The sequence below is a fragment of the Eptesicus fuscus genome, chromosome 11 (assembly GCF_027574615.1).
Source record: "Eptesicus fuscus isolate TK198812 chromosome 11, DD_ASM_mEF_20220401, whole genome shotgun sequence".
Lineage (NCBI taxonomy): Eukaryota > Metazoa > Chordata > Mammalia > Chiroptera > Vespertilionidae > Eptesicus > Eptesicus fuscus.
In genome coordinates, this window is record NC_072483.1 from 84818335 (window position 1) to 84844409 (window position 26075).

The 26075-nt window shown below is 44.4% G+C and overlaps 1 protein-coding gene and 1 pseudogene across 1 annotated transcript in view; one reads left to right on the forward strand and one right to left on the reverse strand.

The window, feature by feature from the left end:
* The window catches only part of CASP10 (caspase 10), a 35178-nt gene extending 10551 nt beyond the window's left edge, over nucleotides 1–24627 (reverse strand). Inside the window, exons 1-5 of the mRNA XM_028153107.2 lie at nucleotides 24326–24627; nucleotides 22556–22909; nucleotides 20636–20732; nucleotides 15301–15436; nucleotides 6803–6882 (exon numbers count right to left, since the gene is read on the reverse strand). Coding sequence (XP_028008908.2) covers nucleotides 6803–6882; nucleotides 15301–15436; nucleotides 20636–20732; nucleotides 22556–22902 — 660 coding nt within the window. The 5' untranslated portion in view covers nucleotides 22903–22909; nucleotides 24326–24627. The remainder of the gene's footprint in view (nucleotides 1–6802; nucleotides 6883–15300; nucleotides 15437–20635; nucleotides 20733–22555; nucleotides 22910–24325) is intronic.
* On the forward strand, nucleotides 5737–7566 carry LOC114233330 (septin-10-like; annotated as a pseudogene).
* Nucleotides 24628–26075: the final 1448 nt, after the last annotated feature.

A 26075-nucleotide genomic window follows, 5' to 3' on the forward strand; every position in this document is an offset into this window, starting at 1 on the left:
CTAGTTTTCCCAGCTGGGAGTTATGGGGACTTGTCTTCCCAGCACTGAAACCCTGGGCTGGAAGCCCTGGTGTTGGGCTGGGACCCCTGTATTTTCAGAGGGGACCTTCACAGTTGAGATATTCCTCCCGATTTTTAAGTGCCACACGTGGGAGTGGGACCAGGCTGTTCCATGTCTCCACCCTTCCTACCAGTGTCAACGTGACTCCTTCTATATATCCTTAGTTACAGGACTTCAGTTCAGCTACCTTTCAGGCATTCTGAATGATGGTTGTTCTGTAACTTAGTAGTAATTTTGATGTGGTTGTGGGAGGTTCTAAATACCATGTTTGCCTACACCATCATCTTGACTGGAACTCTATGGAAAAAAAAATTGTAAATAAAAAATAAAACTTCCACAAACAACCCAATTTAAAAACAATGCATTTATCCAAAGAAGATATACAAACGGCCAACAAGCACACAAAAGAATGCCCAACATCACTAATCATGAGCGAAGCAATGAAAATCAAAACCACAATGAGATACCACCTCACACCCATTTAAATGGCTACTATCAAAAACCAGGAAAATAAGTGTTGGCAAAGATGTGGGGAACCTGGAACCTTTGTGTATTATGGGTAGAAAGGATGCCGCTGCTATGGAAAACAGTATGGCGGTTCCTCAAAAGATGAAATACAGAATTATCCTAAGATCCAGCAATTCCACTTCTGGGTTAATACCCAAAAGAACTGAAAGCAGGATCTAGAAGAGATATTTGTACTACAGTCATATCAGCATAATTCACAGTAGCCAAAAGGTGGAAGCAACCCAAGTAGCCAGCAGTGGATGAACAGATAAATGAAATGTGGGATATACACACAATGGAAGATTATTCAACTTTTAAAAGGAAGAAAATTCTGGAGAAACCAAGATGGCGGCAAAGGTAAACAACTAAACTGCCTCCTCACACAACAATTTCAAAACTACAACTAAAAGACAAATCGTCTATCACCCAGAACCACGGGAAAGCTGGCTGAGTGGAAGTTTTACAACTAGAAGAAAAGAGAAAGGAGCACAAACACTGAAAAGCTGAGGTACAGAGGCACGCGAATCGGGCTGGTGGCGGGCAACTGGGTGCGCGGCTTTTTTTCAACCCGAAGGGGGACAAGCTCCCAATCACTCTGAAATCCAGTTTCTGGGGACACGCGGGGGACCCAGATGCCTATGGGGAGAAGCTGGACTGTCAGCCATCGGGTTGGAAAGTGAGGGTGACTTTTTGCAGAGGTGTGCCCAGCAATCATTGTTTACTGTGCTGGAGCGCGGGACATGGGGACTTGGAAACGCGGAAAGGCAGAGAAGGCTGGCTGGCAGCCATCACTGGTTGCCACGCCCTAGCCTAGTGATGCCCTGAGACCCCGCCCCGCACATTCTACAAACCCGCCCAGGCTCCATACAGCGGCTTTTGCATATAAATGGCCTATCCTGTGGCAGCTTAACCAAATAAACTGCAGCTCCAGTCAGATTGCTCCAAAACCGCCAAAGCCCAAGCAAAGAGGAGAAAACCATAGTTCTTGCTGTAGCTCCTGCTGGGTGGCCTCAGACAGTAGCTGACCTGCACCCCATTGGAGATCCAGAAACTAGGGTATCTAGTGGTCTCTGTGAGACGACACCAGATTTCTCCTACTCTCATAAGGGACACATTCAAGAGGCAGACTCAGTGAGCACCAAAGCCCTACTGGAACAAGTCCTGCCCCATAAACGTGTCTTCAGCACAGCAATTCTTCCGTTATAGACACAGCGGGTCCTCACAGCCAATTGGCCTGGAGGTCAATTCCTCCCAGTGACACCAACAACCATCAAGACTTAACTACAACAAGGCTGTACACACAGTCCACAAAGGGGTGCACCAAGAGTGTCCACCTCAGGTAACTGGGAGGCTGACCCATTGAACCATATAGGACACCCAGCACACAAAGCTACCCTACCAACTCAGGGAAGCAGCAAAAATGAGGAGACAAGGAAACAGATCACAAACGAAAGAAATGGAGGAGAACAAACAACTAGACATAGAGTTCAAAACCACGGTTATAAGGTTTTTCAAGAATTTTCTAGAAAAGGCAAATAAATTTAACGAGATCCTTGAGGATATGAAAAAGGACCAACTAGAAATTAAACATACACTGACTGAAATACAAAATATTATACAAAGACCCAACAGCAGACTAGAGGAACGCAAGAATCAAGTCAAAGATTTGGAATACAAAGAGGCAAAGGATACTCCTCCGGAGAAGCAAGAAGAGAAGAGAATCCAGAAAGTTGAAGATAGTGTAAGAAGCCTCTGGGACAACTTCAAGTGTACCAACATCCGAATTATGGGGGTGCCAGAAGAAGAGAGAGAGCAAGACACTATTTGAAGAAATAATGACTGAAAACTTCCCCCACCTGATGAAAGAAGTAGACTTACAAGTCCAGGAAGCACACAGAACCCCAAACAAAAGGAATCCAAAGAGGACCACACCAAGACACATCATAATTAAAATGCCAAGGGCAAAAGACAAAGAGAGAATCTTACAAGCAGCAAGAGAAAAACAGTTAGTTACCTACAAGGGAGCACCCATACGATTGTCAGCTGATTTCTCAACAGAAACCATGCAGGCCAGACGGGAGTGGCAAGAAATATTCAAAGTGATGAATAGCAAGAACCTATAACCAAGACTACTCTACCCAGCAAAGTTATCATTCAGAATTGAAGGGCAGATAAAGAGCTTCACAGATAAGAAAAAGCTAAAGGAGTTCATCACCACCAAACCAGTATTATATGAAATGCTGAAAGATATTCTTTAAAAAGAGGAGGAAGGCCGAAACCGGTTTGGCTCAGTGGATAGAGCGTCGGCCTGCGGACTAAAGGGTCCTGGGTTCGATTCCGGTCAAGGGCATGTACCTTGGTTGCGGGCACATCCCCAGTGAGGGGTGTGCAAGAGGCAGCTGATCGATGTTTCTCTCTCATCGATGTTTCTAACTCTCTATCCCTCTCTCTCTTCCTCTCTGTAAAAAATCAATAAAATATATTTAAAAAAATAAAAAAATAAAAAAATAAAATAAAAAGAGGAGGAAGAAGAAAAAAGTAAAGATAAAAATTATGAACAACAAATACATATCTATCAACAAGTGAATCTAAAAGTCAAGTGAATTAAAAATCTGAGGAACAGAATAAACTGGTGAACATAATAGAATCAGGGGCATAGAATGGGAGTGGACTGATAATTCTCAGAGGAAAGGGGTGTCTGTGTGGGGGGTACGGGAAGAGACTGGACAAAAATCATACACCTATGGATGAGGACAGCGGGGGGTGCGGGGATAAGGGCAGAGGGTGGGGTGGGAACCGGATGGAGGGGAGGTATGGGGGGAAAAAGGAGAAACAATTGTAATAATCTGAACAATAAAGATTTATTAAATTAAAAGAATAAAAATAAAAGGAAGAAAATTCTGACATGGGTGAACGTTGAGGACATTATACATGAAATGAAATAAGCCAGTCACAAAAAGGCAAATATTGTATGATTCCATTTACTAGTATATGAGGTCCCTAGAGTAATCAAGTTCATAGAGACAGAAAGTAGAAGGGTGTTTGCCAAGAGCTGGTAGGAATGGGGAATGAGACGCTAGTGTTCAGTGGCTACAAAGTTTAAGTTTTACAAAACAAAACGAGTTCTGGAGATAGTTTACACAACCATGTGGATGTACTTAACAATACTGAACCGTACATTTTAAAAATGGTTAAGATGATATGCCTGGCCACTGTGGCCCAGTGGTTGAGCATTGATCCACAAACTGGGAGATCACAGTTTGATTCCGGTCAGGGCACATGCCCTGTATGCAGGCTTGATTCCTAGAAGCAGCCAATCGGTGATTCTCTCCCATCATTGATGTTTCTGTTCTCTCTCCCACTCCCTTTCTCTCTGAAATCAATAAAAAGATTTTTTTTAATTGTTAAGATGATAAATTTTATGGTATTTGTATTACACAAAAATTTCCAAGGTCAAGCTAACTTCACTGATGCTGACAGAGTTTGGCAAAGTACTAGTAGAACTGCCCAAGTCTGCTGGAAAGAAACAAAGCCCGGGGAAGAATGTCATCTGTCTACCAATGCTCTCACTCATGTCATGAGGAACAGATTGCAGATTCTCCCATGTTTTCCCCTCTGCCCACCCTCCTGTTGCTGGGCCCTACAGAAACTCTGTTCTTGTCCTCTGGGGAGGTCTGGCTACATAATTTGTACAGTCCAGTGCAAAACAACAGTTATACATTATTAAGAATTTCAATTCCCCGGCCGCCGCTGCGGACCCAGGGGCCGGCGCAGCGACACCGGACCGGCCCGCCGCCACGCACCGGGCGCACCGGAGCTTCGCCAAGCAGCCGCCCGACGAGTTCTGCGGCGGCCGCCCTGGAGCTCTGGCAGGATGGCCGGGGGGGTTGCTGGGGGGGGTTGACCGACGGGCATTGGGATCGGGAGGACGGGGCCCCGCTGGGACCCAGGTGCGGGCGGGGTTGCGCGCCTCTGGGCTCGGGAGTGGTCGCGCGCCTCCGGGTATGGGTGGGGCCTCGCGTCCCTGGGTCTGGGTGGGGCCGCGTGCAGGCCGGATTCCGGGTCCGGGTGAGGCCAAGTGCCCCTGGACCCGGATGACGCTGGGTCCCGTGCCCGGGTGAGGCCAAGCGCCCCTGGGTCTGGGTGAGACCATGTGTCCCTGGATCCGGGGGAGGCCTCGTGCACCTAGGTCCAGGTGAGGCCACGTGCCCCTGGGCCTGGGAGAGGCCACGCACCCCTGGGTCTGGGCGAGACCATGTGTCCCTGGATCCGGGTGGGGCCTCGTGCACCTAGGCCCGGGTGGGGCCGCGTACCCCTGGGTCTCGGGGAGGCCAGGTGTCCCTGGGTCCGGGTGAGGCCTCGTGCGCCTAGACCGGGTGAGGCCACATGCCCCTGGGTCTGGGAGAGGCCAGGCATCCCTGGATCCGGGTGAGACCATGTGTCCCTGGATCCGGGTGAGGCCTCGTGCACCTAGGCCCGGGTGAGGCAACGTGCCCCTGGGTTTGGGAGAGGCCAAGCGCCCCTGGGTCCGGGTGAGACCATGGGTCCCTGGATCCGGGTGAGGCCTCGTACACCTAGGCCCGGGTGAGGCCACGTGCCCCTGGGTCTGGGAGAGGCCAAGCGCCCCTGGGTCCGGGTGAGACCATGTGTCCCTGGATCCGGGTGAGGCCTCGTGCACCTAGGTCCAGGTGAGGCCACATGCCCCTGGGTCTGGGAGAGACCACGCACCCCTGTGTCCGGGTGAGACCATGTGTCCCTGGATCTGGGTGAGGGCTAGTGCACCTAGGCCCGGGTGAGGCCACGTGCCCCTGGGTCTGGGAGAGGCCAAGCGTCCCTGGGTCCGGGTGAGACCATGTGTCCCTGGATCCGGGTGAGGCCACGTGCCCCTTAGTCCGGGTGAAGCCGTGCCCCTGGGTCCGGCCGAGACCAAACCAGAGGGAGTCGGACCTCCGTTACCACCATTTGTCCACCATCCAGAGCTGAGGGGTCAGTGCTGACATGTACACATAAGGAACAGGTGGACATTGAAATTGGGTCTCAAAAGAACTGTTGGTCCAGAAAGAAACTCACTACAGACTGATCCATCTGCCTGTCAGCATAACTATTATTGCTCGTCTCACATTCAGTTCTCATAAGTATATATCTAGTGACATATGATCTCGCTCATCTAGGGGAAATGATGAACAACATAGACTGAGGAACAAGAACAGAACCAGAAGCAAGGAGGCATCGATTGGACTATCGGGCCTCAGAGGGAGGATAGGGGAGGGTGGGGGGAGGGGGAGAGTTCAACCAAAGGACTTGTGTGCATGCATATGAGCCTTTCCAACGGTTAAGTTCAACAGGGGGTTGGGGCATGCGTGGGGAGGGGGGGGGATGGGAATGGGGGGATGAGGAAAAATATGTGACACCTTAATCAATAAAGAAATTAAAAAATAAATAAATAAATAAATAAATAAAAATAAAAAATAAAAAAAATAAGTGTAAAAGAAAAATAAATAAATAAATAAAATAACAGTAAAAAAAAAAAAAGGAATTTCAATTCCCAGTCAGGGCACATACCTAGGTTGTGGGTTAGATCTGAGGTCCAGGCACATACTGGAGACAACCAATCTCTCTCTATATCTATCTCTCTCTCTCTTTCTCTCTCTTCCACTCTCTAAAAATCAATGCAAACGTATTCTCAGGTGAAAAACCAAAGAATTTCACCTGGCTGGTGTGTCTCAGTGGTTGAGCATCAACCCATGAACCAAGAGGTCACGGTTAAATTCCTGGTCAGGGCACATGCCCCGGTTGCAGGCTCAATTTCCAGTAGGGGGCTTGTAGGAAGCAGCGGATAGATGTTTCTCTTTCATCAGTGTTTCTCTCTCAGAGTGTTTCCATCTCTCTATCCTTCTCCCTCTCTCTCTAAAATTAAAAAAAAAAAAATTTAAACATTAAAAAAAATAATTTCAAGACAGTGAAAAAAGCATGGGCTGTATGCGACTGCACAGGCTGTATGCCCATGAGGCCAGCCCTGATTGAACCCCAGAAGATCAGAACAAATGGCACAGCAAAAGTCAGTAGTGCACTGGAGTCAGCTCAAGCCAGCTAGTGAGAGCTAGTGTTAGGCTTTTTAAATTCTGCAATACAGTTAATATCTTATTAGTAATTGGAAATCAGTGTCTCTATCTCTCTCTATCTTGGAGGCTGGGGATGGAGAGCAGAGCTGGTGGTTAAACATTTACCAACATACCGATGAACCTGCCGGTAAGGCTTGACGGATTTGATTAATGTCTGAAGCAGAAAGTAGTTCTTTCTCCGTTTGCTCAGCTTCTGCAAAAAATAGAAAATATTTGTTTCTCAACGATGTCTGGCTACGTTGCTTTTCAGAGTTTGCCTCATCAGCTGGTCAATAGATCCATTCAGCAAGGCTTCTGTTTTAATCATCTCTTTGTCGGGGAGACTGGAATTGGAAAATCGATGCTGATTGACACATTATTACTAATTTTGAAGACCATGAATCCTCGCATTTTACCCACGTTAGACCTAAAGTTCAGGCATATGAACTCCAATAAAGTAATGTTCCATTACAATTGGCCATTGTGAATACAGTGGGACTTGGTGACCAGATAAACAAAGAAGAGACCTACCAACCAACAGTGACTGCACAGATGCTCATTTTGAGGCCTCACTCCAAGAAGAACTGAAGATTAAGCATCATCTCTTCAACTACCAGACCCATGCGAACCTCTTCCTCATCTCACCAATGGGCCACTCTCTGAAGACACTTCATTTCTTAACCATGAAAAGCCTCGACCACAAGGTGAGCATGGTACCAGTGATTGCCAAAGCAGATGCAATTTCTGATGCTAAATTACAGGAGTTTAAGATGAAGCTCCTGTGTGAAGTGGTCAGCAATGGTGTCAGGTATACCAATTGCCAACAGGTGGTGAAACTATCGCTAAAATCCAGGCTTCCATGAATGACATTTTCCATTTGCTTCTGAAGGAAGTGTGAACATTGAGGAGTAAGAAGGGCTCCTGGCGGCTAACTGGGCTCAAATTCTACAAAAGCAGAGCCTCACAGCCACTTCTGCACAGGGGCCTCTTAAGCAAGCTGTACTTTTCGGAGAAATTTCTGCATCACCTGCCGACATTATGTCTCTGCCATCTAGACAAGCCCTAACAAAGGTTTTCTGGAATCCTACTTCAACCAATAGGAAAATTGGGGGACTGTATTTTAAAATGTATTATGTACCTGAAGTTCTAACCTCTCAATTTTATAGGACTTTTACATTTTTGACATGATTATCTAATTTATAACATGATCCTAAGTTTTTGTATCAAATTTTATATAACACTAGAGGCCTGATGTATGAAATTCATGCAAGAGTAGGCATTCCTTCCCCCAGCTGCCGGCATCAGCTTCCCTCTGGCACCCAGGGCCTGGGCTTCCCTCTGGCTGCTGGCAGGCACCTGGGACCCAGGCTTCCCTCACAGCCCCAGCTTTGACAGGAAAGTTGTGCGGAAGGACGCCCGGAAGGATGTCCTGTCTAATTAGCATATTACACTTTTATTATTATAGATGATGGTCTTCCATGCATCAGTATGCCTTATTGTGGTTCATGTATTATTGTGATGAGACAAAATATGTTTAAAAGTAAAAACATTCAAGTATATAAACCTTTTTTCTAGTGTTAAGTGCCTTTGAATTTAAGTGTTATCACAGTATTCTCACTAGGATGTATTACATACTTGCTGCTTAAAACTCTGTATCCCAGGGTGAAAAATAATAACACTGAATCATCTTATTAAAAATATTTCTTTCCCTGGCCAGTGTGGCTCAGTTGGTTGGAACATACACCAAAGGCAGAGGTTTCAATTCCCGGTCAGGGCACATACCCCGGTTGCGGGTTTGATCCCTGGTCAGGGTGAGTGAGAGATATTTCTCTCTCACATGGATATTTCTCTCTCTCTCCCTCTCTCCCTCCCCACTCCTCCCTTCCTCTCTTTAACATCAATTTATAAAATATTTCTAAGAAAGTAACTATGAACATTTGAATATTAAAGATATGAAATTTTAGGTAATTCACATCTCAAGGGATATTTTATACTCAGTGCCTTAGTAGTATTCTCAGAACAATGAACTTTTTCTTAACAGTCATAGGTATATAATTTTTTTATTTTTTGAATTTGAATATTCTAAACAAAGCTGACATTTACTCTAGACAAAGTAAAAAAAAATTATTTCTCCGTCTCCTTAAGGCAATGATTCACTTTCCTGGTCTAAGAAATGTCACTACCTAGGAGGCAGCAAATAATCACAGATCGGAAAACAAAAATCTGACCAGCAGCAATTCAAGGAAACCAATCAGCAAAATAAATTATTTTACAGAAACATATAGATTTTTAATGCCATTTGCTTAAACAGATGTACATATATACTCAGAAAAAAATGTGAACTTATAAATTATTTTTATTTACCATTATATTTTCAGTCCTGGTATTATTCTATTTTATTTCTTATTGTTTTTGTTTTCATTATTTTAATAATTTTGTTCTTAAAATTTGTTATAGACTTTACTAGATACCATTCCCAAACGTATGGTGCTTACTATGTCAGATAATGGCCAACTAGAGTTTACAAAAGCATTGCATCAAGCAACAAAGCTATAATAACAAAAAGAGAAAGAAGGAAAAAGAAAAGGAAAGAAGAGAAAAGAAATGAACAGGAAAGAAAGAAGGAAGGAAGGGGAAAGAAGGGAGAGAGAGAAAAAGAAAATCCTTTTTTTTTTGGTCAACGTTTAGTCTTTAATACATGTTTTATTAAACATTGTTAATGTTGACAGTGTTGCAGATGTCCCCCTTTCCCGCCCCTTTGCCAACCTCTACCCCTCCTCTGCCCCCTCCCTTGGACTTTGCCACACCATTGTCCATGTCCATGCATCTATGTTCTTCAGCTAATCCCTTCATTCTATTTCATGTATCCATTTTGTTCATCAGTTTATTTTTTTAATGCATTTTATTGATTTTTTACAGAGAAGAAGGGAGAGGGATAGAGATGTAGAAATATCAATGAGAGAGAAACATCGATCAGCTGCCTCCCACACACCCCCCACTGGGGATGTGCCCACAACCAAGGTACATGCCCTTGACCGGAATCGAACCTGGGTCCCTTCAGTCCGTAGGCCGGCACTCTATCCACTGAGCCAAACCAGTCAGGGCTTCATCAGTTTATTTTGTTCATTAGATTCCACATATTAGTGAGATCAGATGGAATTTGTCTTTCTCTGACTGGCTTAGGATCATACTCTCCTGGTCCATCCATGCTGTCAAAAAGGGTAAGATTTCCTTCTTTTTTACAGCCTCGTAGTATTCCATTGTGTAAATGTACCACAGCTTTATAAAAGTGATAATTAAATAAATAAGATATATACATCAAATGTATTTCTATGGAACCATAAATAAGAATGAGCTATGGGAAAATGTCAGATATATTAGGTGAGAATAAAGTAAATTATGGAATATGATTAGCATGATCTTACTTAAATATATACTAATCTTCACACACACACACAATTGTCTCTATAAAGAAGAAAGGCTACATAAGGAATCTAATGAAAAAAATGAAATGACCAACAAAATTGGACCCAAATCATAGAGGCATGGAACAGAATGACATACCTCAATGTGGGGTGGGGAACGAGAAGAGATAAACCAAAGAACTTATATACTTATAGGCATAGCCCATGGATCAGGGTGGTGAAGACCTAGGGTTGGGGGAGGGGCTTGGAGGAGGGGGTTAAAGAGGGGGAAATAGGAGATATCTGTAATGCCATCAACAATAAAAAATATATTTTAAAATATTTAATTTAATTTAAAAAAGAAGAAAGGCTACAAAAATATACTCCAAATAGTGTTTATCTCTGGAGTATGGGCTGTCAGTGGAGAAAGGAGAAGAGAGAGACTTTTACCTTCTATACTCTGTATTGTTGTCATTATTTAATTTTTACTTAATTTTATTGTAATTATTACACATCTTACCTAATAATAGAGAAACATGTAAATTGACCGTACCTTTGCTATGCTCACAGCCGATCAGAGTGAGTATGCAAATTAACCCAACAAAGATGGAGGTTAATTTGCATACATACCTGGGTCCCGGGAACCTCCTCGGCACCCAGGTCACTCTCAGCTGGCCATCGGAGGAAGGGGCCGAGCCTGCGATTGGAAGGGTAGGGTAGGGGCGGGGAGGAGGGGTGCGCTTCCCAAGCCTAAAGCCTGGGGCTTGGGAAGGGACCAAGCCTGTAACCAAACGCAGACCATCCGGAAGTCAGCGCTGGGTTGCCCAGCTGCAGCCTCTCAACCCAGCACTGACTGCCCAGGTGGCTGAGACCCAGAAAGTGAGTCAGGGTCTGATCTGCAGCCTCAGTGGAAGCTGTTGATCAGTGTAGTTAGCCTCTCTCTTTCTCTCCCTCTTTCTTTCTGATCTTCACCAGCAGCCAGGCTTTTCTTTCTCTCCCCGCCTCAGAGTGGGCTGCTGTTAAGCCCCGCCTCTTTGATCAGGCCCAGAGATAGGCCTGGAGATGCTGACTGGCATAGGAACCAACCAATGAGAACCAAATGTGGGTGCTGTGGGGAACCAATGGCTGCCTAGGAGGCGGAACTTCTGACACTGACTGGCATAGGAACTGACCAATGAGAAACAAAGGTGGGTGCTGTGGAGAGCCAATGGCTGCCCAGGAGGCAGAGCTTCTGATGCTGACTGGTATTAGAACTGACCAATCAGAGCCAAAGGTGGGTGCTATGGGGAGCCAATGGCTGTCTAGGAGGCGGAGCTTTTGATGCTGACTGGCATAAGAACCGACCAATCAAAGCCAAAGGTGTGTGCTATGGGGAGCCAATGGCTGTCTAGGAGGTGGAGCTTTTGACACTGACTGGCATTGAAAATGACCAATGAGAACCAAATCTGGATGCTGTGGGGAGCCAACGTCTGCCTAGGAGGTGAAGCTTTTTTTTTTTTTTTTGCTTTTTTTTTTTTTAAAATATATTTTATTGATTTTTTACAGAGAGGAAGAGAGAGGGATAGAGAGTTAGAAACATCGATGAGAGAGAAACATCGATCAGCTGCCTCTTGCACATCCCCTACTGGGGATGTGCCCGCAACCAAGGTACATGCCCTTGACCGGAATCGAACCTGGGACCCTTGAGTCCGCAGGCCGACGCTCTATCCACTGAGCCAAACCGGTTTCGGCGGAGGTGAAGCTTTTGATGCGGACATAGGAACAGACCATTCAAAACCAAATTGGCCAGCAGAGGAGGGCAGTTGGGGGCAACATCAGGCCTGCAGGAGAGGGCACTTAGGGGTGATCAGGTTGGCAGGCAGAAGCAGTTAGGGCAATCAGGCAGGCAGGCAGGTGAGCAGTTAGGAGCCAGTAGTCCCGGATTGTGAGAGGGATATCTGACTGCCGGTTTAGGCCCAATCCCTGGGATTAGGCCTAAAATGGCAGTTGGACATCCCGCAAGGGGTCCCCAATTGGAAAGGGTGCAGGCTGAGTTGAGGGAATCCCCCCTCCATACATGAATTTCGTGCACCGGGCCTCTAGTATTTTATAATAACTTTAAAATACTAAGTCACACCAAGGCTCAAGAAAACTGAGGCAGTTATCCTGGTGGTTCTTAAGCAGATACAAATGGCCTTTGTCTGTGGTTCATACTCACAGAGAATCTAAAATCCACACACCTGCTATCTTTTCAGTCCTTTAGTCCTGCATTCCAAATGGCAGAATTAAGCCCAAACTCTTAGGCGGTAGAAAGTCACTATTAAAATGTTCATTGATACCTATAATATAATAATGAATACATATGTGGTCTCAGCTCCCAAAATCGTTAGAATCGCTGATGTGTCTTTTATATGCCTAGGACAGTGGTTGGCAAACTCATTAGTCAACAGAGCCAAATATCAACAGTACAACGATTGAAATTTCTTTTGAGAGCTGAAAACCGACTTCTGGCATGGGCCACGAAGTTTCGATCGCACTGTACATGCGCACCCGCACGTGGTATTTTGTGGAAGAGCCACACTCAAGGGGCCAAAGAGCCGCATGTGGCTCGTGAGCCGCAGTTTGCCTACCATTGTTCTAGGTCAAACTTTCACCAAATATTTTGAAGCCAGAGAGAAAATACTGAGAGTTGTCCAGCTGTAGCAGTTAAGCCAATCTGTTTGATCATTAAGAGAGTGAAGCTAAGCAGCCCAATCAAGCATCAGAAGAATCATGGCTTGACCTGTCACAAATTCAGGACATTTCCAATAAATAAAGCCAAAACAAGTGGAAACCCTCTGCACTGCTCACTGTGTGTGTGTGTGTGTGTGTGTGTGTGTGTGTGTGTGTGTGAATGTCCATGTCTTGTTAATGAAATCTGTTTCTTTGACACTCAGGGGTGACATCCTACTATATAAGCACTTTTATGAACTAGGAGATGACTGGTGATAGGGGCTCCTGGATAGCCCCAGGATGGAGCTGGGTGCAGGACATTCTACCATGGGATTGGAGGAACTTACCCTCAGACCACTAGGAGGGAGAGAGGGGGAATGAACCATATGGTCCATGATTTAATCACTCATGACTAACTGAAGGGAGAGCGCTTCCGGGTTGGTGAACACATGGAGGGGTGGGGAAGGTGAACTGCCCGGAGACCTGGCGGCACCATGGTCCTTCCCCCTGCCTCACCCTATGCATCTCTTCCGCTTGGCTGTTTCTTTTCATAATAAACCAGTAACCTAGCAGGAGTCAGGTTTCCAGAGTCCTGGAGCCATTCTAGCCAATTATTGAACCTGAGGAGGGGACCATGAGACCCACCGGCTTGTACCCAAATCGGACAGATGCTGTGTGTACTCTGGGGACCCACTACTTGTAATTGGCATCTGAAGTGGGGGGGGGGGGCGGGCAGTCTTGGGGGCCTGAGATCTTTACTAATGACGTAAGGTCTGCGCTAACTCTGGTTCGTGTCAAAATTGAGTTAAATGTAGGACACACAGTTGGTGTCCACAGAGAATCGTTGGGTCTAGAAAACCCCACACATCTGAGGTCAGAGGTGTTCCGGGGTGCTGGTGGGCTAGTAGAAGAAAACACGAGTTTTTCTTTCAGCACCCAAAGGAGACCACACAGCAGGTAGCTTGTGGGAAAGAAAAGTCAAAATTAGAATTCCTCTGATCTAAAGCTCAGTCCTCCAGACTCAGGGAGGCACTCACTACATAAAAACTAGAGTCCTGCCCACCGGCCCTGTGTTTGCCTCGTGTTTACATGACAGGAAAATGGCAACGTGATCGGAAAACAAAACCTCAGTGGTCAGAGTTCAGACGAGGATTCCAAATATACTTTCATCAACTTCCTGCTTTTTATTTCTCACTTGATACCCTGCTGGTTAGAAGACCTGTATTTTTTTTCTTCCTAACCTTTACTTAAATTATACATTCATCCATTGCTGTAGTTGTGGTTTGAGAGTTTATCACTTTAACAACAATATATTTTGTTCCAACGTTCGTTTTGTTTTTAGAGAATTCTTAGAGAGGTGTTTCCTTTTGGCTACTTTCATTTTTAACCACAGAAATTTGCACACTAGATTGACTCACCGAAGTAAATATGGGTGTGGCATAAAGCCTTCCTAAATATACTCAGGAGTTTTTATCTGTAGCTCTTGTTTAACAGTGGAGAAATAGACTCAGAGAAACACAAATTTTCACAAGTCCATACACGGTGAGGCAGCCAGGTTTGATTTCTGCCCTGTGCTATTACCTCTGTACCAAAGCAATCCTACCTTGACAAAAAAGAAAGGTAGAATAATAAATTTCTTCTCTGAGAGTAATTTCTGAGAGTGCCATAGAAACGTTTTCATGACTCTCCTCTCTGACAAACATATACATAGCAACATGTATTGAATGCTTTATTCTGTGCCAGGCATGCGTTTCATAGGAATTATGAAATGCATAGCTTCAAGTCCTAGCCGATTTTGCTCAGTGGATAGAGTGTCAGCCCTTGGACTGAAGGGTCCTGGGTTTGATTCCCCATCAATGGTAAGTACTTGGGTTACAAGCTTGATCCCCAGCCCTGGTAGGGGCACATGTGGGAGGCAACCAATCAATGTGTCTCTCTCACATCGATGTTTCTCTCTGTCTCTGTCTCTCCCCCTCCTTTCACTCTCTCTAAAAATCAATGGGGAAATATCTTCTGATGAGGATTAATAATAAATAAATTAATTAAAATACAATAAAACTCATATCTTCAAGAAAAACCATGAGGCAAGTACTATCATTACCCCATTTTATTTTATTTTATTTTATTACCCCATTTTATAGTTAGGGAAAGTGAGGCATAAAAATGCTAAGGAAGGGGCCACTGCATCACTAATAAATGGTGTCCTGGCAATATGACCCCATAGCATAATCCCTGTGCTCTCCTGCCTCCTGTTTTGTTATTCCGTTCTAACTGATTTCCTATACTCTCACTGCCACATAAGGATAAGAAGATATTTGTCTAAAACTACTTTCTCCCACTAGAATACAAGTTCCCAAGAGGAGCTTCTAAACCTGTGTCTAGCACAAAGTATGCACTACATCAATGAGTTGAATGAATGAGCTCAGGAGAGTTCTGGCTTTCCCAAAGAATATTATCAGCCTGATAACATCACACGTGACCAGTTCACTGAAGAATTCCCATGGTCTGATGCAAGCAAGGAAGCATACGTTAGTTACCTTTCTCTCTTTTATATTTTTCTATCTTTCTCACAAGACAAGGTGCGACAGTGCTGCAGAGATTCTCCAGCAACGTCAGATCATCTGCATTTATTTTAGCTTGTTTCTCCAGATGTCCCAGGAAACTTAGCGAGGTCTGCAAGAGAATCAATGGAGTCACGTTTACTTGCCTAACCATTATCCATTCATTCACTGAACTCTGCCTACATGGCCACGAGGCACCAGGTTTTGCATTGATGAATAAGGTAGGTTGTTTATCCCAGAGTAGTTCAGTAGTGTGGGAGAAGAGGTATTACCAAGTAAATCTCTATACAATCTGTATTACTATCAAAAGCCAGTATAAATACTAGTATATATGGTGTCCCCCCAAAATGTACTGTATACACATCATGTCTGTAATTTCAATTGCATTTTGAAAATGAAATGTATTTTACTAAACACTGCCTTTATGATTATTCAAAGTGTGTATATGTTTTTGGGGACACCCTGAATACTACCTGCCATTCAGTGCTTGCCATATATTAACCTCAAAAGCAACTCAATGAGGTAGATACAACTGTAATCTTCATTTTAAAAATGAAACGGCTGAAGCACAGAGAGAGTCGACAACTTGTCCAGGGTCACAGAGCCAGTGAGTGGCAGTGAAAGTCTCCTTTACTAACCATTGAGCTGTACTACCTTTAACTCAGTAGCAAAACAGAGGCACCAAGGAAATGAGCATAAAATGTTTTGAAAGAATTTTATATCTGGTATTTTAAAAGAAAAATCTCTTAAGTACTCCTGGGAAAAGCTACAAATTGGCTAGTATTATTTAATATTGAATTACATATGGGAAAGAAGGCACCAAATCTTTTTAATGATTAGGGCTTCTCAATATATTAAGCTGCTTCTGAGAAAAGAAAAAAAAAAAAAGAACAAAATTATACTCGAGCCCCCAGAAAACAGAAAAAAGAAAATATTCAGAAAGTGAACACTATTAGCAGAGTGGGATGATGAATGGTTGAACAGTTGAAAAGGGATAATGTGTGCAGGATATTGAGAAGAAGGCTTTGAGTAGAAACCATGGATGAGAGCCAGGTCATGGCTGGAGCCGTGGGCTGATAGCAGATGGTGAAAGAACACAGACACCATGTAGAAGTTTGGGCAAGTGTCCCATGGGACAAGGGGTGCCAATAGTAGTTTTTAAGAACAGTAACATGAGTAGATTTGTTTTTAAAAAGGAGTCTTGGGATTAGGTTGGAGAAGGAATGGATTTGAGAGAAAATGTTGGCAGAAAGATTAAATACTCTGGGGCAGAGATGACCAAGACCTGGTGGTGGAAATGCAGAGGAGGCACCGGACTTGAGAACGTTTCTGAATTGCAATTTGGTGAGTTTTGAAGTTCAATTGGAAGTGGGTGGAAAAGTGAAGAAAGAGTCAAAGATGACTTCAATGGTGATGCCACTCAATAATGTATCATCTATTCGACATAGCAGGCTTCACCCAGTTGCAGGTGGGAGGTGAGACTTGAATTGAACCTTGGAGGATGAATAATGCTTTCCTGCCAACATGGAAAAGGACATTCCAGGCAAAGAAAACCATGTGGGGAAATGGTGAGAAACTAAAAATCTGCTTATGTGAACTTGCGTGGTGACTTCGGCAAGAATAGTTTGGCTGGAGTAATGAGAGGCCATACTGGAATGCATGGAATGTGATCAAGAATGGAGGGTGTGAAGAAAGAGTGTGGAGACTATTCTTTCAAGCAGTTTGGCAATAGAGAGAAGGAGGAAGTTAGAGCAGTAACATAAGGATGAGGATGCGTTCATTGGAGTGTGTGTATATGTATATGATGCAGTCTATGAAGTGCTGGTATGGAAACTCACCTAGGTTCCCATACCAGGACTTAATAAGACTACATTATCTACAATTGCAAAAAATTTGATCTGAGAAATAAATATTTTACCGGCCAGTGGAACAAAAATGACCTTTGTAGGGTATTCTAGGTTTCCACACATACATATTTAATTGTAGGAAAAGAACTAAATGAAGATTAAAAGAAAGTATAAACATAAAATAAATTTAAAAATGTTAAAGAAGATTGTGTAGTATATACACATGTGGCCATGTACTCTAACAATATAGATATATTGCAACCAAAAAAAGCGGGCGGGGGTCGGAGATAATAGGTATTGTACATGCAAAGTAAAATTTCAACTGTTGTAAATAATCACACTGAATTCATGTAAAAATGACACAGGAACCAACTTGAAGAGGCTACCACTGGGCAAAAATGGGACAAAGTGAACTTCAATGAGGATAATAATTGCAATAGACTGAAACCCATCAAATATGTTTAAATCTGTGAATTCAAATTTGTTTTTTATAATGGCTCACTTTCAGAGAAGGACAGGAAACCAGTCAGTCATCATAAACACTGGGTAAATAAAAGAATCTAGGATTAATATATAAACTGTATCACCAGGTAACCAAATAGACAAGGGGGAAACAAATTACAGAATTCAAAAATCCCATTTTGCAACCCCCAAAGAATCAATATATAAAACTGTTAAACATCAATAGTTGCTAATATCAAAAAAGAGAGGCCCTGGCCAGTGTGGATCAGCTGGTTGGAGTGCTGTCCTGTACACAAAGAGGTGGCAGGTTCGATTTGGTCACGGTGCACACCCAGGTTGCAGGTTCAGGCCCCAGTCGGGTGCATACAGGAGGCAGCCAATCAGTGTTTCTCTCTCACATCAATGTGTTGTTGTTTCTCTCTCTCTCCCTCTCTCTCTCTCTCTCCCCTCCCCCCCTTCTTTTCTCTCTCCCAAATCAATGGAAACATGTCCTCAGGTGAGGGGTAAAAAAAAGAAAGAGAGAAAAAACCAACATTTCTGTACCTCACAATGAAAGGATGCAACAAGAGACCGCTATGTTCTTGTCAAAAGGCTCTAACCTGAGTCTGTTGAAGCCTCTGAATTCAGTTGCCAATTTTCAGGAAAAGCAGAAGATAGAAGAGCTTGCTGCACTGCACCAAGCACACACATTAGCAAAACCTAGGCTTGGGGGAAGTTCTATGGGCCAATTGTCCTTGGGGTCTTCCACACATTTTAAGCAAAAGAAAGGGATTGTGGGAGGGGAGTTTAACCTATAGATTAAAGAACACTTAAAAGAAAAAACTGGTCAAAACTAAATTGAGGTCTAGAGATGCACAGGTAAGTGATAAAACCATAAAGAAACCTAAGACTTCGGTTACTATAAAAGTCAGGACTCAGTGGGTGCTTCTAGGGGTGGGGAAGGGGCTGTGATTAGGGTGGGGGCACATGGAGGGGTTCTGGAAAAGCTAGCAAAATTCAATTTCTTAACCTGGGTAGTGGTTTCAAGGATATTAGCCTTATAATAATTCATTTAGTGATATGTTTGTCTTGTGTCATTTTTCTGTACTTACATTTTGGTGTGTGTTTTTCAAGAAAAAAAAGAAAAGAAGAAGAGAAAAGAAAAGCCCTAGCCAGTTTGACTCTATGGTTAGAGCGTTGGCCCATGGACTGAAGGGTCGCAGGTTCAATTCCAGTCAAGGGCACATACCTTGGTTGTAGGCTCGATTCCTGCCCCTCCCACCCCCATCCCTCACCTCCCGTCAGGGCGTGTGCTGAAGGCAACCAATCGATGTGTCTCTCTCTCACATCGAAGTTTCTCTCTCTCTGTCCATTCTCTCAAAATATCAATGGGGAAAAAAAATGTCCTCAGGTAACAACAAAACAACAACAACAAAAAGTGTTAAAATAACACAATAACAGGAGGCTATCAAAACTTCCAGGGCTATCTAAGGAGGAAAATGAATAGATTCTGACAAGGGGCAACAATGATGAGAATGCCACAAGTATATCTGTGCACACCCCATCGTGGTGGTTTAGTTCACCCTGCCAATCCCGCCTCCCCCCCCCCCCCCCCCCCCCCCCCGTTATTCATTGTAAAGTTACATAAACAGAAAGTCCAGGCCTTTTTTTTTTTTTTTTTCAAGAAGGAAAGAGAAAGGGGTAGATTACATTGCAAGGTTCTGGGGAAATAATGAAATAATGATGAGTAAACTCAGCCCCCAAGGAAGTCATAACCAATCTTTGGGAGACCGGGACCTCTAGAGATGACCAAAGGATACAAAAGGCTTAAATCCCTGAGGGCTCTGAAAAGGGGAAAAAGGCCTCAAAGATTATGGCCACAACAGAGAAATAACCTGCTCAGGTCTATAGGTCTGACACCAAGAAACATGTTTAATGAATTGCTAGCATGGTCTTCACGTGACCTACCACATGTAACACAGCTTCCCGTGCCTTAGTTGCTTTTTAAGTTATTCAATATCAGTTGCTCAGAGAGAATGGGACAGGGCGGCCGCACATGAAGGCTCAGAGAATTGGTGAGGTTCTCATTCGTAAGTTGAATGGGGGAACTAATGGCTGTTCACTTAGTGCTACATTTCATAACTTCCATATGCCACATGTATTTTTGTATGTTATGAAATGTTATACAACTTAGAATCTAATTAAAGGAGCGGTTAAATAACACAATTAAATTCATGTTACAGGGTAAAGTTTGAAAATTGGTCCCTTCAGAAATTAACTAACTTGCTTGCCACAAGCTGCTACTGGAGTCAAAAGAGAAAATATAAAGTCTCGAGGCCCAGAAGAGAGACACGCAGCTACTTCCCGGCCAATATAGCAAGAATATTAGCAAATGTGACCAATACAGTAAGAATATTAGCAAAGAGCATAGTATTAACATTAAAAGCATTACTATTAGTTCAAAGCACATCTTCAAACTGTTTCATTTGAATTCCATAGAAACCTTACAGGGGAGACCCTGCGAAGTCCACGGGAAAGGACCCCCGGCTCCCTCAGAACCTCGATCAGTGTAGGTGACGAGCGATGAGTCCCCCTCTGCCTTTATGTCCCACCTCCTCGTCTCCTGGCTGTGCTCTGAACATTTCTGTATCATCAGACGCAGTGGATGGCAGCAGCAGTTAATCACTTACTGCACGGCTACTGTTTGTCAAATACAGGCCCTATGCTCATGCCTCATGTACATTATTTTCTTGAATCCCCTCAACCGTGCTGGAAGGAGCTGGCATGGTACATGAGAACAGGGAGACTCGGAAATCTCTGATCGCTAGCCTCACATGTGGAGAAACTGGTCGCAGAACCAGCACTCGAATCCAGGCCCGTTCGACACCAGCGTCGATGTTCCTAACCTTCGATGATACTGTCTCCCGCAAAAAGTAAACCCCCTTGAAAACCCTTCCCAGCATCTTCCCAAACGCGGATTAAAGCGATGCTCACAAAGACCCCACTCTGTGTGACCCACTCACCGGCGTCTCGACTTTGGGTAAGGACTCCTTCAGAAGGAAGATCATGGTTTTCAAGGCCTCTGAGTCGATGTCTTCGGACAGCTCATAGAGCAGGTTTCTAAGACACACACCCAAAGAGACAAATGAAGCCTCGCGGGCAGGGGACCGCACTCTGAATCAAGGGCATCTACCAAGGTTCTGTCTCGGGAACATGACCACAGCCTGTGATTAATCCCACTTCACAGATTCAAAAACTAAAAGCTGTGCGCTTCCAAGTGGCCTCCTAAGTTAAGATAACACCGTAAACAGTTCGGACAGGCCTTCTGGTTCCAAGGCCAGTGCCAGGAAAGCATAGAACACGACTTGGCTTTCCATCTCCCAACTCCATTGGAGGAATTCCGGGTCACTCTCTAGGCCCTTGTCACAGAGGACCTAATGCCGGGCAATGTCAAGTCCACTCTTGAGAAAGAAAGGACAATACCCCGACTTCTGGGGAGTCATATGGTGAATCACCAGAAAAGCTGAACCTTCCACTCACACACCGATGCCTCTGCACGCCAGAGACCAGCCCTCGGTTGCTGAACGGCATTGTGGGAGTAACGATTTCCAGCATTCCCGCGCTGAGCCGAGGGGAGCTCAGGTTCTGGGAGCCAGTCCAAATGTTAAGCCCTGAAGGACATGACCACCCAGGCGATTCATAAGACAGCACTTCGGGGGCTCCTCCTTGTGAGGGGCTCCTCCTTGTGAGGGGCTCTCTGCAGCCACTATGTCAGGGGACAAGGTAAAACAGTGGTGTCCAAGGTCTGGCCATGATAGGCCTGACGTCTGCATTTTACCTCTCTACGTCTCACCCAAAACATGCAACCAGACACGCCATAAATGATATCCCTCCCTCACACAGAGACAACATGTTCACTCTGCTGACTGGTAGTATGCATTCTTTCCCCCTCAAATCACCGGATCCGGGCAGACACACCCGGAAGAGAGGACTGTCTGAGGGCGCGGAGACTGGGAAGGAGAAAAGCCTGGGCCTGCTGTGCTGGGGTGGGCTTCCCTGGGCGGTGAGATACGACGCCGAGGGAAGCCCCTGCCAGGCCCCGGGAATCCCAGCCTTTCACCCCAACAGCACCTAGAGCTGAGACATCTCCTAGCATTGCTAGATCAGTGGCACCCAAGGAGGTGGACAAGAAAGAGACCTGCCGAAACCGGTTTGGCTCCGTGGATAGAGTGTAGGCCTGGGGACTGAAAGGTCCCGGGTTCAATTCCGGCCAAGGGCCTGTACCTTGGTTGCGGGCACATCCCCAGTGGGGGGTGAGGAGGCAGCTGATCGATGTTTCTAACTCTCTAACCCTCTCCCTTCCTCTCTGTAAAAAATCTATAAAATATATTTTTAAAAAAAGGAAGAAAGAGACCTAAGAGATCTTAATTCCAGTCTCCTTAATTTCTTTCTTCCTTTCTTCCTTTCTTCCTTTCTTCCTTTCCTTCCTTCCTTTCTTTCTTTCTTTCTTTCTTTCTTTCTTTCTTTCTTTCTTCCTTTCTTCCTTCCTTCCTTCCTTCCTTCCTTCCTTCCTTCCTTCTTTTTCTTTTTTTAAAATCTTTATTGTTGAAAGTATTACATAGGCCCTCCTTTTCCCCCATTAACCTCTCCCAGCCCTCTCCCATTCCCTGCCCCTTAGGCCCTCACCACCCCACTGCCTGTGGCCACGGGTTATGCATACACGCATACAAGTTCTTTGGTTGCTTCCCACCTCCCAGCCCCGCCTTCCCTCTGAGGTTCATGCTTCATTGTCTCTGGGTCTATTTTTGATCATCGGTGTATTTGGTTCATTAGATTCCACATGTGAGTGAGATCATGAAACCCCAGTCTCCTTTCAAGGCCCAGTGGCCGGAATGACCCCTAACTGGAAACCCATTCTGCCTTGATGGCAGTCCCCTCCTCACCTGAATGGGGACACCCTCTTCCGGGTGGGCAGCAGACCCTTCACTTGCTCTGTGGTGTAGTTGAGGTGCCTCAGCAGCGAGTTCTGCTTCATGATGTAGAGGAGTTCCCCCAGGAGGAAGGGGTCTTTCTCACTCAGCAGATCCTCGGTCATGAGATCCTCAAAAATATCCAAGGCCGAGCTGGCCTTCTCCAGCTTCTTGTGGGCGACGAAGTCTCGGCAGAGAAACTTTAATTTTTCCACCTCTAGGTCTCCAAGGTATGAATCAATATTCAGAAGCCTTCTGCGCAACGTCTCCCTACCGTTATCCTCCAGACTGGAAATACAACTCTGGACGCAAGATGACATGGCCGGTCTGGAAGAGACAGAGAGATGGGGTAGCCGTGAGGGAGTCGGGACATGGGGCGCCTCCACTCCCCAGGCCCTCTCCTCCCTTCCAGGCATTAGACCTTCCTGGAAGTGCTGAAACGTAAAAGTTACTGACATGAAATGATTGCACAGTTATTTCAAAAACCAACAGACAACACTTGCGTGTGGACCCTTTGGGAGGTCTGCAGGGAGCTTTTGGGAGCCCATTTACCCTAACTTCTCTGAAATCAAAATGTCCCTGTAGAAGCCAGTGAAATGGACAACTCAGCACAACCGTTCCCGTTGGAGTTGGTCTTCCGGGTGGAGCCCTTCTATTTTTAAATTTATTTTTTATTGATTGATTTTGAGAGAGAGGAACGTCAACTTGTTGTTCCACATATTTATGCATTCATTGGTTGATTCTTGTATGTGCCCCGACTGGAGACGAAACCGGAAGCCTCGGCGTATGACCTTCTAACCAACTGAGCTACCCTAGGCCGAGCTGCCAGGGTCTGGTTGGAACTCTTAAGTCATTGCCATCAAATGGCAGAATTAGCACTCAGATTTATGCCCCATATTTTAGAAATAAAGCAGCGGGGGGTGGGGGTTATATTTCTGAAGTGCTTACCAACTCAAGGATAGCAAGGTAATATTACTAACCATAACAGGACCGGTTTGTAACCCACAGAAAGAGCAGCCATAATCCTAGCTCCCAGACATACAGGGAGGTTTTAGACAAGGGTTGCTCAAATCAATATAGAAAGTCACCAAGTAACTAAGTCAAGATTTCCACATAACTAGTTCACAAACTGGTCTTTTCTACACTAAATTTCATACGAATAAGAGGATCAGTAAATTGATAACATTTTTCAATGTAATATTATTCATAATATAAGGACAAGGTATATATCCACTATGCAAGACTGGGCTAGTTAGAAAGAAGAAACTACTTCCTTAAAGGAAAGAGAACGTAGCAAAAATGAAACATCAATAACGAAGAGTGGGTATATCTAGATGGTATAATTATATAAAATATAAATTTTCTTCTGGGCTCCTGTGTTTCTCAAATCCTATGCAATACACACATATTACTTTCATGATTAGAAAAAGGAAAAAAAAATGGGATCATCCATGGGATCTTCCTATTCTAACACATTATACATTTGCCTTGAAGTTTCCTGAAGTTCTTAAACCTCTAGCTTCCTGTTTGGAGACTAGAGTATTTCTGCTGGTAAAAGGCTGTGTCGAACGAAGCCTTCCTAGGGCTTTTTAAACTTTCGTTTTCCCTGGGAAGGCTAATAAATCCAGGCAGAAATAGTGCCATTGCTGAAAACAAGAGTTTTGGCAAGTTTCTATGACAGAAAGCAAGGGGGAAATGCTGGAGTGTAAGACCCTCGGGAGGGAAAAGATGTTAATTACATACCTTCAAATCAGAGTCCACGGATCCTCTGGAAGGAAGTAGTTCTTGGGGAGATTACCTGAAAACAAAGTTTTAAAGAAATTAGGATCCTCTCTGTGCTCCAAGTTTCAAGAAAGCATCTATTTCCACGGAGGAAAACTTAAGACTTGCTGCTGACTTTACTGGCCCCTCAGGTTTAATATTAATTTCCTGCTGATGTCATCTCTGCCCTTCCCCTTTTCCTTTGCTGGCTTTAGGATAATCCTGATCAACAGCACCTCCTAAAGGCAGATGCATACTGTAGAGCTCAGGATTTCAGTGTTCCAGCCTTTTTTTTTTTTTGTCTTAAAAAAATGTCCATTTTTCTGACCTCCTCCTTCCCCAAATTCACTTAAGCTTTAAAATAAAACCCAGAATCTCATGAATAGTAGTCACCCATCTTAATCTTTTCTCAACAACTCCATTTACAAATTAACAAAAAAAAAATTTTTTTTAAGCAAAAAGGAAGAAGAAAAAGAGAAGGAGGCAGAGGAGGAGGAGCTGAGAGATACACCAATTTGAGGTATTTGCAAAAAAGTCCAATAACAGTAGACAAAACTGATGCAGTCTCTATCCTCATAGCACTTCAGTCCAGCAGGAAAGAGAATTTGAAGACACTATTTCTAAGAATGAAAACAATACCTAACACATCACAATTACTATGTGTCAAGCATGCTTTGTTCACTAAATCACCCAATGACCCTTCTTTAAGACATGAAAACTAAGACACAGAAAGATTAGGTAATTTGCCCAAGGTCATACATCGAGCTAGTGGGAAACCCAAAACTCAAATCAGCAAGTTTGGCTCTAAATCACTACACGATAATTCAAATGTTGCCAAGTTCAGGAAAGAAGTCCAGAATCTTAGAAAGATACTTTATCTCTGAAAATAAGTAAAATTTATTATGCTTTATTAGCAAATGTTAAACTGTCATTTTCAGATCCTAGGCATCATCTAGAGAGTTTCTGGGTTTAAGAAAGACAAGTCCTGCCCTAGCTAGTTTGGCTCAGTGGATAGTACATTGGCCTGAGGACAAAGGGTCCCAGGTTCAATTCCAGTCAAGGGCTTGTACTTAGTTGTGGGCTCCACCCCGCCCCAGGCCCTGGTCCGGACTCGTGCAGGAGGCAACCAACCGATGTATTTCTTTGACATTGATGTTTCTCTCTCTTTCCCTCTCTCTAAGAATCAATGGAAAAATATCCTCAGGTGAAGATTTTAAAAAAAGAAGAAGAAGAAAAAGAAAAGAAAGACGAGTCCTAGTGGTGATGGTCGCACAACAAGTAAATGTATTTAATGCCACTAAAGTGCACCCTTAAAAATGGTTCAAATGGGGCTTTCAGTCAAGATGGCAGCAATGGTAAATGCGGTACTCGCACCCTCCCACAACCACATCACTTTCCCAATAGTGAGAGCTTTCTTCCCAGGCCCCAAAAGTTATCCAATAAGCCCCAGAAGGGCTGGAAATGAAATGGCCAAAAGAGCAAAGGCTTATTTCAAAACCTTTGTCCCTCAGTTCCAGGAGGCAGCATTTGCCAATGGAAAGCTCTAGGAAATGATAGGGAGGACTTATAATCTAACTAGAGGCCTGGTGCATGAAATTATGCATGGGTAGGGTCCCTAGGCCTGGCCTGCAATCAGGGCCAATCTGTGGGGAGATCAGCAGGGCGATGGGGGGAAGAAGGAGGAGCCGCTGGTCTGGGGCCTGCGACTGGGGGCAGCTCCTGTGTTGAGCAT